The 16,231-nt window shown below is 40.6% G+C and overlaps 2 protein-coding genes across 2 annotated transcripts in view; one reads left to right on the forward strand and one right to left on the reverse strand.

Moving 5' to 3' along the window:
* Nucleotides 1-93: 93 nt before the first annotated feature.
* On the reverse strand, nt 94-12,299 carry aanat1 (arylalkylamine N-acetyltransferase 1). Its single transcript, XM_051895875.1, has 4 exons — nt 12,173-12,299; nt 1,526-1,706; nt 1,097-1,251; nt 94-950 (listed from the first exon to the last, which is right to left on the reverse strand). Exons 1-4 carry the CDS (start codon nt 12,269-12,271, stop codon nt 645-647), a joined length of 741 nt encoding a protein of 246 aa, XP_051751835.1. The 5' UTR covers nt 12,272-12,299; the 3' UTR covers nt 94-644.
* A 73-nt stretch (nt 12,300-12,372) lies between these two features.
* Nucleotides 12,373-16,231, forward strand: part of ube2o (ubiquitin-conjugating enzyme E2O) — a 31,114-nt gene continuing 27,255 nt past the window's right edge. The window contains exon 1 of the mRNA XM_051895849.1: nt 12,373-12,768. Within this exon, the coding sequence (XP_051751809.1) occupies nt 12,373-12,768 (396 nt within the window). The remainder of the gene's footprint in view (nt 12,769-16,231) is intronic.

Below are 16,231 nucleotides of genomic sequence, written 5' to 3' on the forward strand. Positions count from 1 at the left end.
AAACATTTGTCTCATTGGCACTCACAGACATACCAGCCCAACATCGTATGCTCTCTTGTGGCTTTTTTCATAAGAGATCACAGTGGAAAAGTGTTCAGTTGATGCTATTTTAATGCTTCCATTGAATAGACAAACATCTAAAGCACCCACAAGTCACTGAACACAAAAACTAGCCCAAAGTAGGTTTATAGCTGAACCACTGCCTTATCTTTCCAGGCTTGACCTCTGATCTCACAACAGAAAATCTATCATGAATTAAAAATGTGCATGAGTAATAAAAAAAAAAAAAAAATAGGGAAATGCATAATAACAAATACCATACAAAATAAACAAAAATATAAACCTAGTCTATTAGATAACCTGACTTTGAGGAAAAAGACATGATGAATTAAAATAATAATAATAAATATCAGCCATCACTGTTAGGTTAGGTAAAAGGGTGGGATAAAGTTTGTTCCCTTTTTCTTTTCTTTAAAAAAAAAAATGTTTTTAACCATCTTTGCTAAACTGACCAAAGTCTTACAAAAGTGGACACAAATATAACTACACAATATCTAGACCAAAACCAAAAGCTGCTTCAACACACCAACTGCTTCACACGTTGGCCTTTTGGGGATCCAAAATGATACACGACTAGTGATCCCTTAACAGCCACTGTTACGCCGCATGAATGCATGTCCCCGTACAGGATAATACATCTCGATGAAGGTAAGTGGCCCTACAGTGATTTCAGAAGGACCCTGCCCTTTAAAGCCAGACTTCTGGTAGAAGGGCACCAGGAAGTCCTCACACATGAGCACGGCACGGCGGACATATGGTAGACAGCGCAGATACTGCAAGTAACGCCACAAGAGGATGGATCCTTTTCCCTGCTGGCGGAATGTCCGGTGGACTGCCAGCACATGGATGTGGACAGTAGTCCCATGAGGCTTATGAAGGGTCAGTGCATCCTATTAAGGGAGACAACCAAATTAAATCATGTATACCAATTACAAGAAACATAACTACAAGTTAAGATTAAATAATAATAATATGACGCTTTTTAAAATCATTAGTTTCTGACAATAACAAATACATGATTTGAAGGTTAGATTACATTGGTAAGACGGTCCTGGTCCCAGAGTGATCCAATGATAAAAGCAACAAGCCTCCCCTGTTCAAACCAGCCCAAAGAAAGCTCAGGACAGAGGGTGAGGAAGTGTCGGACCTCATCCAGATGAAGAGGACATTCCCCAGACACAGATATAAAAGCTGAGCGATAAAACGAGAAAATAACTTATTAACTTATATATATATATATATATATATATACACGTGAATCACATTGTAGCCTAACCAAATGTAGGCTATGTAAAGTAGCCTATTTATTAATATCAAACTATAATTAGCCTAATATCAAACGCTAAACTTAACGGAATGGCAAAATTAACAAAATAGCAAAGTGTAGGCCTATGAAAAACACTTCCCAAAATAATTAATAACACACTTCGCTGGTTGTAATAGGAGTGTTGTAGTTTTGTCTCACCCTCTCTCTCTATTTCGAACACACTGATGGCGTCCTCAGTATTGAGCGAGCGGAACTCGCTGGCGGGGAGCGTGTGCCGGCGCTGGCGGCCAGGGGAGATCGGAGCTCTCATGTGGATAGGCTTCAGGAAAGGCAGTGCGCTCACTACTGACATTTCTGCTGCTTTTAAAATCTCTTTTGCCTTTAAAATAAAGAAATAATATTCAAATACAGGTGTTCGATTTCTAAGAGCTGTCAAACGTGAATCATGGACAGGCGTACCATGAGCATTTATACCCCTCGATCTGCTTAAGATCCATTAGTCATCATAAGCCTTAAACCAGCCCCCATTTCACCATTAATCACGTTTACTGAAAACGCGTGAGTGTGTTTGATGGTAAATAGGCAGAGATTGTTAAACCCGTTGGATATTGTTAGAAACAGTTTTTTTTCCCCCACCTATTAAACGAAAGTGGCAAACTATTTCTGACATCTGATAAGAAAGTCTGGATTAAAGCAGTACCTGTACAAACAAATCACCTTCACTTGGGCTGACGGCTCAGTACATTTCCAACAAAGCTGGTGGATTAGTTATTTACAATAAAGACAGATAATGACTGTACAGAGCTAGCAAGCAATATTACGAGCAATATTGCTATTGTAATTCTGAGCATTAGCAAGACAAATACTGACATTATATGCTGATATTCAGTACAACTGCACGACTGAGTTAAATATTATTATATATATATTATACGACAGTGGTAATAATTTATTGACCTTAAGTAACTTTGAAACTTTTGTAAAAATTGCTAGCTAATTATTAAAGCCATGTTTTCTTCTCTGCAAACAAAAATAGTTCCAAGCCACTTTGCATGTTATAGCCTACTACAGGATAAAAGCGGTCTGGAACAGTGGAGTGGAGTGACAGGTTTTCCCCTAAAAATACTTAATTTTTCCCCCACATAATTATCATTGGTAGGGCCTATAGGCTATTATTTTTAAATGTATTCCTCAAATATGTTAATGTGGTGAGCTATTACTCATCAAGTACTGTATGTCTATATAAATTAACTACTGCAAGGAACGTTTCATTCAAAACCGATTCCTGACAAAGTGCATTAAACTAACAATCTCAGTTCAACAGCAGCCTTTATTTGCTGTCAGACACTGACACCATGTGGCTGATCTCTCAACTGATCATGTGTTTGGGTGGGAGCAGCAGATGAATTATCATAGACAAACATAAAAGACATATCAGTCAGCATTATATGTGATGTCCACACACACACACACACACACACACACACACACACACACACACACACACACACACACACACACACACAAGGCCTACTCCCAGAGTGCAACATACTGTCAGCCCAGATTCAACCCACATCTGGCCTGTGTGGAATCCACTACTACACTCTATGGCTTAGCAATGCCTCAACGCAAACCCAGCCACAGAGTGATTAGAGATACCAAACCAATACATATGGTAGCTACATTACATTTTATTGCAACTTGAACATACAGCGTGAAAAAAAAAAAAGTTAGGCCTACTGCATGATTCTTTTAAAAATATTTTCTTTATGTTTTTCTCACTTTTGTCTGTCTCTTTCTCATTGATCGCCAGATTTGTTCCTTGCAAAAACAAAATAACAAAACACGTTGCTGTTTGGTTTGTATTTATTCGTTGTGCCCTCTTGTTTACCTTTTGTTCACCAGAATGACGTCAACTTCCCTCATCAGCATTTTTCGTTGTGTTTTTTTTTTTTTTTTTTTTACGGAGGCTGCCATAAGCCATTTTTTTAAATCCATTTTCTTTGTGCTTCTGACTGAATGAAACTGGGCAGGCAACAGCGAAGGGATGCCGATGACGTGATTGTTATTGAGAGACACCTGTGCACCACAATGGCCTTGCTCCGCTTCCACGGCTCTCGGCTCCGCCCCACTTGTCACAAAAATTTGAAGTTCTACTAACTTAAAAAAATGAGCTCGTTTACTTAAATGTTTTGAGTATTCTGAACTTATTGAGTTTTACAGTACTCCTGTTCTGTCATCCTTGCTTTGTACCAATGTTAGTTTTTGCTTAGTCTTATGTAACTTTAACTTTAACCTTAAAACCATTTAAGGCAATTGGTTTTCTCAAACCATTTAAGTAGCTATATAGTTCTTAAGACTTAGATTTGTTACCTGAATTCAAACTGAATGAGTGGAATAAACTTAAAATCTTTAAGTTGAGTTTATTCTAATGATTGAGTAAACCAACACTAAAATATAAGTGAATTTGAACTTAATGTTTTAAAACTTGGTTTAAGACAATCGATTTCCTCAAATGGTTTGAGTTACCGTAACTTATCGAGTTTTACAGTGTGGCTTCGACCCATTGTGGTAATTAACACATAAATTTATACTTAGTTAATACTGTTACTAAGGAATTAATACATTATGACACATTTAAATCTACAGTCCATAAGTTTTGCCTCTTTGTCACCATCTCTGTTTGAAACCTGCAATTGCAGTTATTTGTAGAATTATCATCTTTATGTGGGTTGTGCATCTGCACGGCTTCTCAGCTCGGATGAATCTAATGTTTTGAGGAGAATGTGTCGTTGTCAGTCACCACACCGATGTGGATACTGTACTTCGGAATCACAGATTGTAGCATTAAAAGTATGACCAAAATAAGAATTTTCACCGGAAAATGTCATCTGAACAAGTAAATAACAAATCTGCCACTTTTGTTCTGACCAACTGAGAAAAAAAGCATTACAATAAATCGAGCTACCAATGGTGATTAAATCTTACGATAGCTTAGCTCATATCACATCAAACCGTGCAAATTATTATTATTGTTATACTTTGTTCTCAAATTTGTTCTCATCAGCATTGCGTAACTATGTGTATTTAGTGTCTATTAGCGTTACCTCTAGATTTCAATTTCTGTACAGTCTAATCTCTAACGTTAATTGATCATACAATACAATCCATCATCAAAATGATAAGTTTAATTATTCCAGCTGCTGTGAGAAAAGGCTATAAATGATCCGCCACCTGCAGCATCCTCACATGCACTATAGCCTACTAGCTGGGACTCGTTCTTTATGTAAACAGACGTGAAGCAATGACGCAAAGACAAACAATTAATAACAATTCATATATTACTTAAACTATTAGTATTAATCATATAGAATCTGTATTAACCGCTGATGCAGTAATCGTTAATTAATGGTTTAAATTCTTCATACACGTGATTATCTGTGCATTAGTTAAGCATGAATTACTGTAATGCATATTAGTGCACCCGTATTGTAAAGTGTTACCAGTACTGTTAATGTCATAATCACCGTCTGTTCCTGTCAGTTCCTGGACTCCATTTCCCACAATCCTCCCTTCCAATCACATGCACACTCCACTCCAATCACCAATTGCCACACATACCTGCAGATCATTACCTGGACTATAAAAGACTCACACACACACCACCTCATTGCGAAGTCTTGTTAACCCTTGTTGCAATTCTGAGCGTTTATTTCCTGTCTGCCTGTTTGTTTCCGATCCTGTCTGTTACCCGTTATCGACCCGTTGCTGCCTACCTTTGATCCTTGCCTGGTATACTGTTCTGTGAGTGTTTTCTGCCTGCCCTGACTATTGCCTGTATCCTGACTACGATTCTGCCTGTCCCTGCTGTTCCTGTTTGCCCCTGCTTTGACCCTGCCTGTACGACCACGTTCTTTTATAATAAAGCTAGCAAATGGATCCCCGCCTGAGTCTCGCTTCGTTACAGAAGACTTCGCCAACACATGGATCCAGCGGCTTTCCTGGAGAACACTGGCCCGGTATGAACATTGCACAATTATTATTATGGCTCAAGCAGGGCACCCGGTCGTTGGAGGAATACATCAGAGAATATTTGGATGTTGCATATGGTTCAGATCTGCCAGACTGTGTACTGATAGACTTTTTCTGTGAGGGTGTTAATCAGCCACTTAAGACACAATTGATTCGTGAGGGACCTCGTTCCTCTCTTAGTCATTTTTTGGAGTTTGCTTTAGTGACTGTGGGCTCTCCATTTACTGTGGGTGTCGCGGAGAAATACGACACCTCGCCGAATCATGTAATGGCCGCCGCGCCAGAGAACACGCATAAAATGGCGGCCACCAGTACTACAACACCAAGTCAAGTCTCCGCTGATCTTCGTGAGCCAAGTCAAGTCCAAGTTAAACTTCCTGAGTCACGTCCCATCTCCGCTGATCTTCTAGAATCACATCACGTCTCTGGATCTGTTTGGGAGCAGAGTGGGTTGCGTTCCAGTGTGGCTGATCCACCGCTGACTTCAGTACGAGCGGCTGGCATTCCTAAGCCTCCGCCGGCCGCTACGCCCTCAAGTTCGTCTGTTGCAACGCCCTCAAGTTCGTCGGTTGCAACGCACTCAAGCCCGCCGGTGACAACGCACTCAAGCCCGCCGGTTGCAACGCACTCAAGCCCGCCGGTTGCAACGCACTCAAGCCCGCCGGTTGCAACGCACTCAAGCCCGCCGGTTGCAACGCACTCAAGCCCGCCGGTTGCAACGCACTCAAGCCCGCCGGTTGCAACGCACTCAAGCCCGCCGGTTGCAACGCACTCAAGCTCGCCGGTTGGTACGCACTCAAGCTCGCCGGTTGGTACGCACTCAAACTCTCTGGATGCTATGGACAAGATGGCCGCGTTGCCAGTGCCCACGGGCAAGATGGCCGCCCCTCCAGTGTCTGTGAACATAGGGGTCGTTCCAGCCAGTGAGTCCGCTCCAGAGCCCGCTCCAGCCCGTGAGTCAGTCCCAGAGCAGCCCGCTGCCGCCCCAGAGCAGTCCGCTCTTCCTGATACGGCCACGGAGGCCGTCACCGAGCGTCTTGCCCTGCCGGCGCCACCCGAGCGTCTTGCCCTGCCGGCGCCACCCGAGCGTCTTGCCCTGCCGGCGTTACCCGAGCGCCTTGCCCTGCCGGCGCCACCCGAGCTCCTTATCCAAGAAACCACCACGGACTCCGTTGAATTCCCCAAGAACTTTTTGGGGGGGGGCCATGTACCTGAGGGTGGGGAGCTTGAGGGTGGGGAGCTTGAGGGTGGGGAGCTTGTGGGTGGGGACCCTGCACGGCCGCGATCATCAGCGGCCTCCGAACTGCTTGAGCTTGTGGGTGGGGACCTTACACGACCACGGCCTTCAACCGCCTTTGACCTGCTATGGCCATTAATGGACTCTGACCCGCCGTGGTCATCTTCGGACTCTGACCTGCCGCGGCTGCCCGAGCCACCTGACCTGCCGCGGCTGCCCGAGCCACCTGACCTGCCGCGGCTGCCCGAGCCACCTGACCTGCCGTGGCCTCCCGACACTCCTGACCCGCCGTGGCCTCCCGACACTCCTGACCCGCCGTGGCCGCCCGTGGCACCTGACCCGCCGTGGCCGCCCGTGGCACCTGACCCGCCGTGGCCGCCCGTGGCACCTGACCCGCCGTGGCCGCCCGTGGCACCTGACCCGCCATGGCCGCCCGTGGAACCTGACCCACCATGGCTGCCCGTGGCACATGACCCACTGTGGCTGCCTGAGTTCCTGGATCTGCATTGGAGACCCTGACCCGAAGACGAATATAGAAATCCAACAAGGTTTATTTACAAGACTTAAAGGTAATCCAAAAACGTAACAGTGTGCTACAACACGAGTTAACACAAGCAATACCAGACAACTGAAGAGTGAAAAGGCAGGAACTTAAATACACAGCAAATGAGGGAACTAATAATTAACACCTGTAATGATTAAATGAATTACCATGACAACTAAAAGGTGTTGGGAAAACAGAACAAAGGAAGACATGTGACATATGAAAACAAACTAAAAGTCCAAGAAACTAAGATGAACATAACATAACTGTAACAAATATAAAGTTCAAACATTAAAGAGAAAAATAAAATAATAACAAATAAACAAATCACAAGCAATAGCACTAATAAATACAAGAGAATAAAGATACAAATTAAATAAACAGTACTTTATAGTGTTTGTAAAAAAGGTATTATTGTATGAAAATATGTAAATATACAGAGATACAAAAGTTTTTTTGTTGTTGTTGTTTTATTAATATTAATGCATGGATCATTATATTGATGCGCATCTGATATTTTCTTAACAGCTTTCGTTCACTTAAGACATAACTAACTGTGTTTACGTGGATGCAAGACGGGCATTTTGACAAAATTTTGCTGTATGAGATGTGGCTTTCTGTGTGCACGTACAGAAAGATCACAGCACACGCTTACTGAATTAAGTTACTTTCATGGCATCTTGTGCTTGAATGTTTAAACTGATAAGATTTAAAACATGTGAAAATTATAAACTTTCTTGAAGCAATACTGGCCCGATCTTTTAGATAGGTCATTGTAGTTTTAGGGGGTCTGAGGCAACAGACAAAAAAAAAAAAAAACGGTCCAGAACCGCTCCTGTTTGTCAAAACGATCCCTGTTCACATGGAACCCAGAAAACGACTATCAACGCTGTATTATGAATGCCAGGGCAGTAGTTGGCCATGTCACTTTGTAAAGAAACACTACATGCCTACAAACTAAATGTGTAATACACATGCGCATGACGTCACTGTTTTTTACAAATCCGTGTTTTTGTAGTTTACTCTGAGATAATAACAGTATCATTTTCAAAAACTTGCACTTTGAAACCCGTTAAACCCCTCAAAAGTTAAATAATTTATTAGTAAACATACTTAAAGAATTAGGGGCCATTTATACAACACCATTTTCAAGCTAAAAACGTAAACCTTTTTTATGTGTTTTGGCCATTTACTTACACAACAATGCCGTTTGGGGGGCCTCAAAATGGTGACATCATGCACATGCGTATTACGTGTTCAGTCTATAGGCGTGTATAGTGTTTCTTTACAAAGTGAGATTGTTAACTACTGGCCTGGCATGCATTATACTAGTCGTTTTCGCAGATCTCTGTGAATGGGGGTCTTGAAAATGGTGATCTGTACATGAAAAATGCAAAGGAATAACTTTTCCATTTTGCATGCGTAATATGCATGTGTAAAACTTTTCACATAATATGCATGCGCATGACATCACTGTTTTCACAAATTCGTGTTTTTGTAGTTTACATGGAGATGATGACGGTATTATTTTCAGAAATTTACACTTTGAAACCTTTTAAACCCCTTAAAAGTAAAATAATTTATTAGTAAACATATTTAAAGAATTAGGGGCCATTTATAAGACACCACCTTCAACTAAAAACGTAAACATTTTTATGTGTTTTAGCCATTCATTTACACTACAATGCTGTTTGGCGGGCCTAAAAATGCAAACTTTCGAAAATGGGTTACAAGTGCAAGTTTTACTGAAAATGATACCATTATTGTCTCTCTGTGTAAAGTACAAAAACATGAATTTGTGAAAACGGTGACATCATGCGCATGCATATTATGTGTTCCTGTTGGTACATTTGTGTAATTTAGAGCAGAGATTAAGTCGTGATCACGAGAAATCAACTTTTGTTATCTCGTGATCACGACTTACTATTTTCACGTGATCTCGAGATAACAAAAGTTGTTGGCACATTTGTGTAATTTAGAGCAGTCCTGATCACGAGAAAACTACTTTTGTTATCTCGAGATCACGAGAAAACAACTTTCGTTATGTCGAGATCACAAGAAAATTAAGTCGTGATCACGAGAAAACAAGATAGAAAAAAAAAGCATCGCTTTCGCTGTGTTAACCCTGCATTTTGGTGCCAAACTTGTGAAGTGTGAAACTTGTGTACAGTGTGAAATGATGCAGTGTTAGAATGTTACAGCTAGATGCTTAGCAACAGACAGCCAATCGCGCACTCATATTTGCATGCTTTGGACAGTCACAGAAACACTGTGCATAGAAACAGTAAATTCAGCGTTTGGGAGGAAAAGTGCCAAATGCTGACAGAAAACGTGACAATTTGAGTGAAGAAGAGACCAATTCATTCTTACCTTTATAGTCTGAAATGTCCATTCATATACTCAATAGCAGAGTCAGCAATACCAGGATGTGCAGTGTTAGAGCTTATATGTAAACAGGTCGTGTGCTGCATTCATCCAATCAATGACACTGACACCACAAATATGCAAACAAGAATGTTAACCCAGGGTTTAGAAATGTACAGTGAAAAACATATGCTTATGAATACCCAGGATTAATTGTTAACCCCAGGTAAATTATGAGCGGTGTGAAACATAAAGAAAGATAACACAGGATTTATTGTACAGGTAAGCAGTTTATTGTACAGGTAAGCAGGGCCAGCCCTAGCATTTTGGGTGCCCTAAGCAGATTTTCAACACCCCCGGACAGACTTTTTACGCAGCCAATAAACTGTGTTGTAAAATGTAACTGGTTGATGGGAAAGAAGCTAATGATCACATTCTACAAAACTAAACAATTTGGATAAATAGGTATCTAGAATTATGCACATATTTTGAAGTGCCCATGATAACAAACATAATGCATGTTCATTACTGCAATATGGATGAGACTGACACAGTTCTGGTACAGCGTCTTCAAAGCGCTCGTGAAATGCCAAATTAAACTATGATGCAGCAACCACCATTTCAACAATATCTTTTCAAAATCTTATGTTGCTCAATTTCTTTCCTCTTTTTGCACCAGACTGATAGTGCTGCCTCTTCATTTAGATGTGGGGGTGGCAACCAGGTAGCCGCCTCAAAGAGGGGGTAACAATTTGGCAGGGAGTTAAAATTTGGCACAACACCGGTGTTGTGCTGAATTCTAACCCCCGCCAAATTATTATCCCCCTAGTATTGGTAGGTTTAAGATTAGGTGTGGGGGAGGGGTTAGAATTAGGGGTGAGGTTAGGATTAGGCAATCAGGTAGCGACTTCAACAAGGGAGGTAATAATTTGGCAGAGAGTCGAAATTCGCCACAACATCGGCACTGCAGGCCCTGAATGTGCTGCTACATTGTAGCACATACAGACAGTAGATCGCGCACACATATCAGGAGCTGAGAAACTTAATTGCAACACTGTCCTGTGATTTGTCAATAAAATTGCTCAGAAACTGTAATAGCATATATATATATTTCTGTTATTCTTTTTCGTGTTTTAAAATAAACTTTCTGCTTCAGTTTGGCTCAGTTTAAATCCGTTTGTCCAGCGCACTTCCCAGCAACACATGCTACAATGATTATCTATTAAGGCCCCAAAATACTTAAAACAAAATCAAAGAACGAACTGATGTTACGTCATTTCAAACAAAATCAGGCCAAAACAAATTCGTTTTGGGAGTTCGAAATGGCTTGCCAAAGCGAACTCTCAGGAAAAGTTGGCTCCAGCTGCAAAACACCTTCGTACTACCATTGGTCCGTGACGATAACGTAATAGGAGGTGTGCACTGAGGCTCCGCCTTCTTTCACGTGGAACCCTTCTCTGACTCATTTCGTCTGTTGAGTTCGTTGAGGTAAGATTTCCGCGGGTGAAAACATGAACACACTGGATAGCCGCTTTATAGTACAAAATGAAGTTGTGCTTCTGATGAAATGAGGCACTGACACTGTTTTTCATGGTTGATACTGTAAAGCTGCTTGCTTTTAAGCAATCTATTGAATAAAGTGCTAAATAAATAAACGTGACGTGACTTTACTGGAGTGCTAATTTACAAAGCTTGTGCTAACATGCTTTCTATAAAAAATGCTTTCTGTTTTCTCATTTTTGTTGTGTTTATATTGTTACTGAGAAGAAAGTGCAAAGCACATATTTACATATTCATCTAACTGACCTTTAAGGTCAGTAGGCGGAGAGCAGGCGGTCTTTTATGGCTGTTCGATGCATTCGACCACATGATTGTCTGCATTTCCAACAACCTCTGAAAGTGGTCGAAAGCGGACAAGCTCAAAATGTTTTAGACCCTGTTTACACCTTTTAGCTTTGTCCATTTGTGATTAGATCAACAAAAATGCATCTAGGCTGCGTTCCAGTTCTTTTTTATGCCCTTCCCTAGCTAACTTCCCTCAGTCTCGTTGACTCGGATGTACGTCATTGCTTGCGTTGCATGAGTGCCCACTACTGGCAGAACCCTTGCTGATGGGCTGAAATGGAACGTCTTAAGCCCTTGATCACTTGTAAGCTGCTATGGAGTTGATTATTTACATTTTTTTTCCTAACAAAACTGTTCAATGCAACATTCTATATGTACATAGGTGTGTTTTGGTTGTTTTAGATATTTTTAAAAAAATAATTAATATATCATAGAGTTGTTGTTCGTGTCTAAAACTGGAGTGGAACACAGCCTTAGATAACAGGTGTTTACAAACTATTGCCTGGCTGCTATAGGACTATCAAATCTGAATATTTATCTAGCCTATAAACTTCACAACATTATTAGAATCCATAATAGTAAATTCTATTTTATTTAAAGTGAAACCTTTTCAATCTTAAAAAAAGTTAAGGGGCTTTTGGCAATACATAAGGGGCTTAAGCCCCCGAAGCCCCACCCCCCTCGCAACGCTACTGCTACTACTATTACTCTAGCCTATCTACTCCACTTATTACTACTCTATATCTTAGACTCCCTTATTAGAAGACATTTTCAGTCTGATGGACAACAACGCGACATCAAATTTTTTGCTTTAAAGACTTACATTTTCTGTTGAATGCCGTTCTGTAAAATACATGTATGAGTGCTTTGCTTGGATACTGATGTAATTCAGAACAGTGGTAACAGGTGACCCGTCCTCCATGCGGCGCTCTACGTACAGACGTAAACACGTGCTGCTCCTGTTCACAGGTTTCTATTCACTTCTCCATCCCTCTCCTCCCGCATCATTCAGCAACAGCAGAGATGGCGGAACCCGCCACAGCAGCGCTTTCTCCGGCCATGAGCCCGAGCTCCGAGCCTCCGTCCGGCACACACTCTCCCACGGCAGGCGGAACACAGCGGCTCCTGTTTACGCATGACCTGGTCTCCGGAAAACACCGCGGGGCGATGCGTTTTGGGCTCGTACGGATGATTCACGGCGAGGAGGATTTTGAAGATTCGGACTCCGAGATTGACGGTGATGGCGGAGGGAGAGGAGGAGGAGGTGGTGGCGGTGGCGGTGGAAGAGGTGGAGGCGCGCCCGGTAACTCAGACAACGAGAGCGGGGCGGCGGACACACCGTCATGGCCTCTCGGTAGAGGATTCGTGCGGGTTCAGTGGTATCCCGAAGGAACGAAGCAGGATGTTCGGGAAACACAGGTACGGAAAGGCGCTGATGATTCGTGCGTATTGTTCTTTCTTTAACCATAAAGCCAAATACAATGATCAGCAACTCAGTATTTCATTGTCACTCTCTCTGTAGCAATTATTTAGACGAGACCGAAATACGTTTATTGTCTTTTACTTTCATCCGAACATGACCAGGATGATGTAATTTGATTAATGATCGCCAGAATACTGTAGGCAGCCCACGATTTTAGGGACACGGCAGATGAATCTCATATATGATCTATCGAAAGGGCGCAGTTACTTATGAAAACACTTTAAGTGTTTTCAAGTGAATTTATTAAATTAATCGTTCAGGACTAACATGGAAGCTGATCGGCTGTGAACAGTTAAGTTTTAATCTCTTGATTGTAACGAGTTATTGATCATCATTTGTGCAGCCTATCATTTATTCAGCCGTGGACAGTATATCCAATCACTCGTCAATAAAAAGTGTTTGTATCTCCAACTCAGCCAGTAGTAAACAATGTCAGTACACAATAATCATGGACAGGTAGGCCTTTCTCTGATGTTTCTGGACCTTCAGTGTCTTATTTTGCAGAATGATTTTCAGATTTTTGTGTCAGCTCCCTGTTAAAGCATGGACCAGCCCTGACTAGAACTCACCATTTTATTCTCCAGCTCTCAGCTGTAGTTTCAGAATACAACAGCTGTTGTTCCTAACAAAGACATACTACCATCAGGCTGATAACCACCCCACCCTTCAATGCATGGTTAAGGCCTACCATGAGCACAAGAGTGAACTACGATTTAGAAAACCAAAAAGTCAGTTGTATCCATACTAACATAAATGTAGATCTCATGATGTTTCTGGTGCCAGTGCAGAATTATATTTTTTAAAACCAACTCGGAAAAAGATGCACACAATGCACTTTTTTTTCTTTCTTTTTTTTTTAACAGAAAAGAGTATGTGTACTATGACTGGAATTTGTAGATGTTTTACTTATTTTTGAAAATGAAAGAATGGTGGAGTATGTTTTTTCTTTAAGTCATGTATGTAAAGCGTGCTCCCAGTTGTACAATAAATGTAATTATAGGTGTACACAGTATAGTTTTCTCAGCACTGAAAAGACATCAACAGTGTGCTCATGACTAATCACATATATACTTAAACATAAATAATTTTTATTTTAATATTACTGTATATTTTTTAAATTCCTACTTCTTATTGTGGTCTGTATTTAATATTGCATTGTCACTAGCAAAGGCCAGTATTGTATGAAGCGTATTGTTATCTGACATATTTTACTTTTTCTGCACATGCACTCTGCTTTAATTTGGTATGTGTTGTCTGTGATGCAGCATTCAAGCTGTCAGGGATCAAAAGCATGTGTCAGCATGTGGTCTGCTGGGAAAAGGGACCCAGTGGGGAGGAAGAACCATCCAGTTCTGGAGCTCTTTATTTCTTTTCTGAGCTTTAGGACAGATGTCGGTTATGCTAATGATGACTTTGCTTGTCCTTGATAAGCAATTAGCATCTCCTTCCTATCCAAGCAAAGTTTTCTTCTTTGCTCTAAGTGCTCAGGCTCAGAATGACAAGGCTTAGTACACAGGAAGATCGGTCTGCTTCTATAGATGAGTCCTGCTCTACATCTCATCTGTTCAGCAGATGTTTCTGTCCAGAGTCACTGGATTTTTGTTATGTATGCTTTATCCTATTCCTTGTACTCATCAAATGGCTGCAAAGAGGAAATTGATGGAAAATAGTCTGGAATTGTTCATGAGATCTTTACGGTATTTATTTCACCAAAGCTAAATTTTCAATATAGTTTCTAAATAATATCTCTATTATATATCAGCGATACTCAATATTAGGTAGTGATATCCTTGTAGCTGAGATTCTTCAGGATTAATTATTTGTCTAGATCCAGTGCAGTCATGATTGGCCATTCCATCATTATGTCCATCTCTGCTTTGCAATAATGCAGTATTATGTTGTCATGTTAATAGCCCAGTACAGGTTAATATCAGAGTTTTCTCTGTTGGTCTTCACTGCATAGGTCTTAAAGGTTTTAGCAGCAGGCTGCTTGAGCTGAGGTTTGCTCTATCGCTATTTGCCATGCCACTGAGTCTTTAATTGACTTAACTGTAGTTTGAAACCTAGACACTCACTCATGTTTTTCCTCTTTAATTTTACTTTCATAGTATGCTTGTTTGTCCATTTTTAATCCCATAAACCAAAGGTTGTCGTCTTTTATTTTTTATTTTTATTTTTTTAAAATAGTGTAATAAGGTGAATGCTGGTAGTTTCTAAAGTAAATAGATATGTATCAGAGGTAGGGCTCCGTGACCGTGTATTGTCCATATGTAGATAATTAGCCTAATCTGTAGCAGTAATTGTGGATGGCATCAAGCAGGGAAGGTGACATGTGCATCTGTATTAGAAAGAATATCAGCTCTGTATTAGAAAGATGTATTTTTTTATTTTTAATTCAAACCAGGAATTCTCACCTAGACTCCAGTTCACAGGAAATTGAAACCAAGTGATTTACAAAATCCTGCTGGTCTTTGTTTGACACAGTTGTGTTTGATTTAACATGGAAGAGATAACTTGCATTGCTGCTTGTGATCAAGCGCAATGCAAGGCCTCTTTCTTCTGTTTCTCACATTTAAGGTCAGAAAATTGATTAATGCTGAAATTATTAACAAGAAATCTGTAGAACTGTTTTTATTTATTATTTATTTTTTTTACAAATTGTAAAGGACTGTTTAACATCAGTTTTTCAGGGTCATTTGTACGGGGTCAGGTTGTTTTCAGAAGTGTTGCATCATAACTTAACCCAGGTCTGTGGAAGGTTTTTATTTATATAATATATATATATGTGAGATATATATATTTTTTGAACAGTCCTAGTCTCTATAGTGTGTTCACCAGTGTCCCAGTTTGGCAATAGGTAGTATTTAAGTGCTGAATACTACTAATTGCTTACATAATGACAGGAAGATTGAACATTTTTAATCGATTAAGTAAGGTATTTAAACAATCAGAGAAAAGGGGTGTGTCCTTTTAAGGCGTGGCTCCTGTAGTGCTGCAGTGTGCTGCTGCAGTCCCTCCCTCTTTGCTCCAGAGCACACATACATATACAGTGTTTTGTTCATTAGCACAAAGTCTAAACAAACATACAGTGAGCAGATTCTTATTGATCTTTGTAATCAAGCCTTGTTTTGGGCTCGGGCAGTGAAGGTCACTGAAAACTGAATAAAATATGAGCCTATTTTACTGAAAAAGGTTCACAAATGTATCACCATAATATGTGACATTATAACATGACATAATGTGACACTTTTTTTCCAAGGATGAAAGAATAAAGAAAAAGAATTAAATTTAATATTAGGAAAAAAAAATTAAGTGGAATAAGTACCATCTGTTTTTATCATTGAACTGTCAGTGATATATTCACTTCTCTTCAGTGTGTGTGTGTGCACGTGTAGATGA

This window comes from Ctenopharyngodon idella, chromosome 6 (assembly GCF_019924925.1).
Source record: "Ctenopharyngodon idella isolate HZGC_01 chromosome 6, HZGC01, whole genome shotgun sequence".
Taxonomy (NCBI): domain Eukaryota; kingdom Metazoa; phylum Chordata; class Actinopteri; order Cypriniformes; family Xenocyprididae; genus Ctenopharyngodon; species Ctenopharyngodon idella.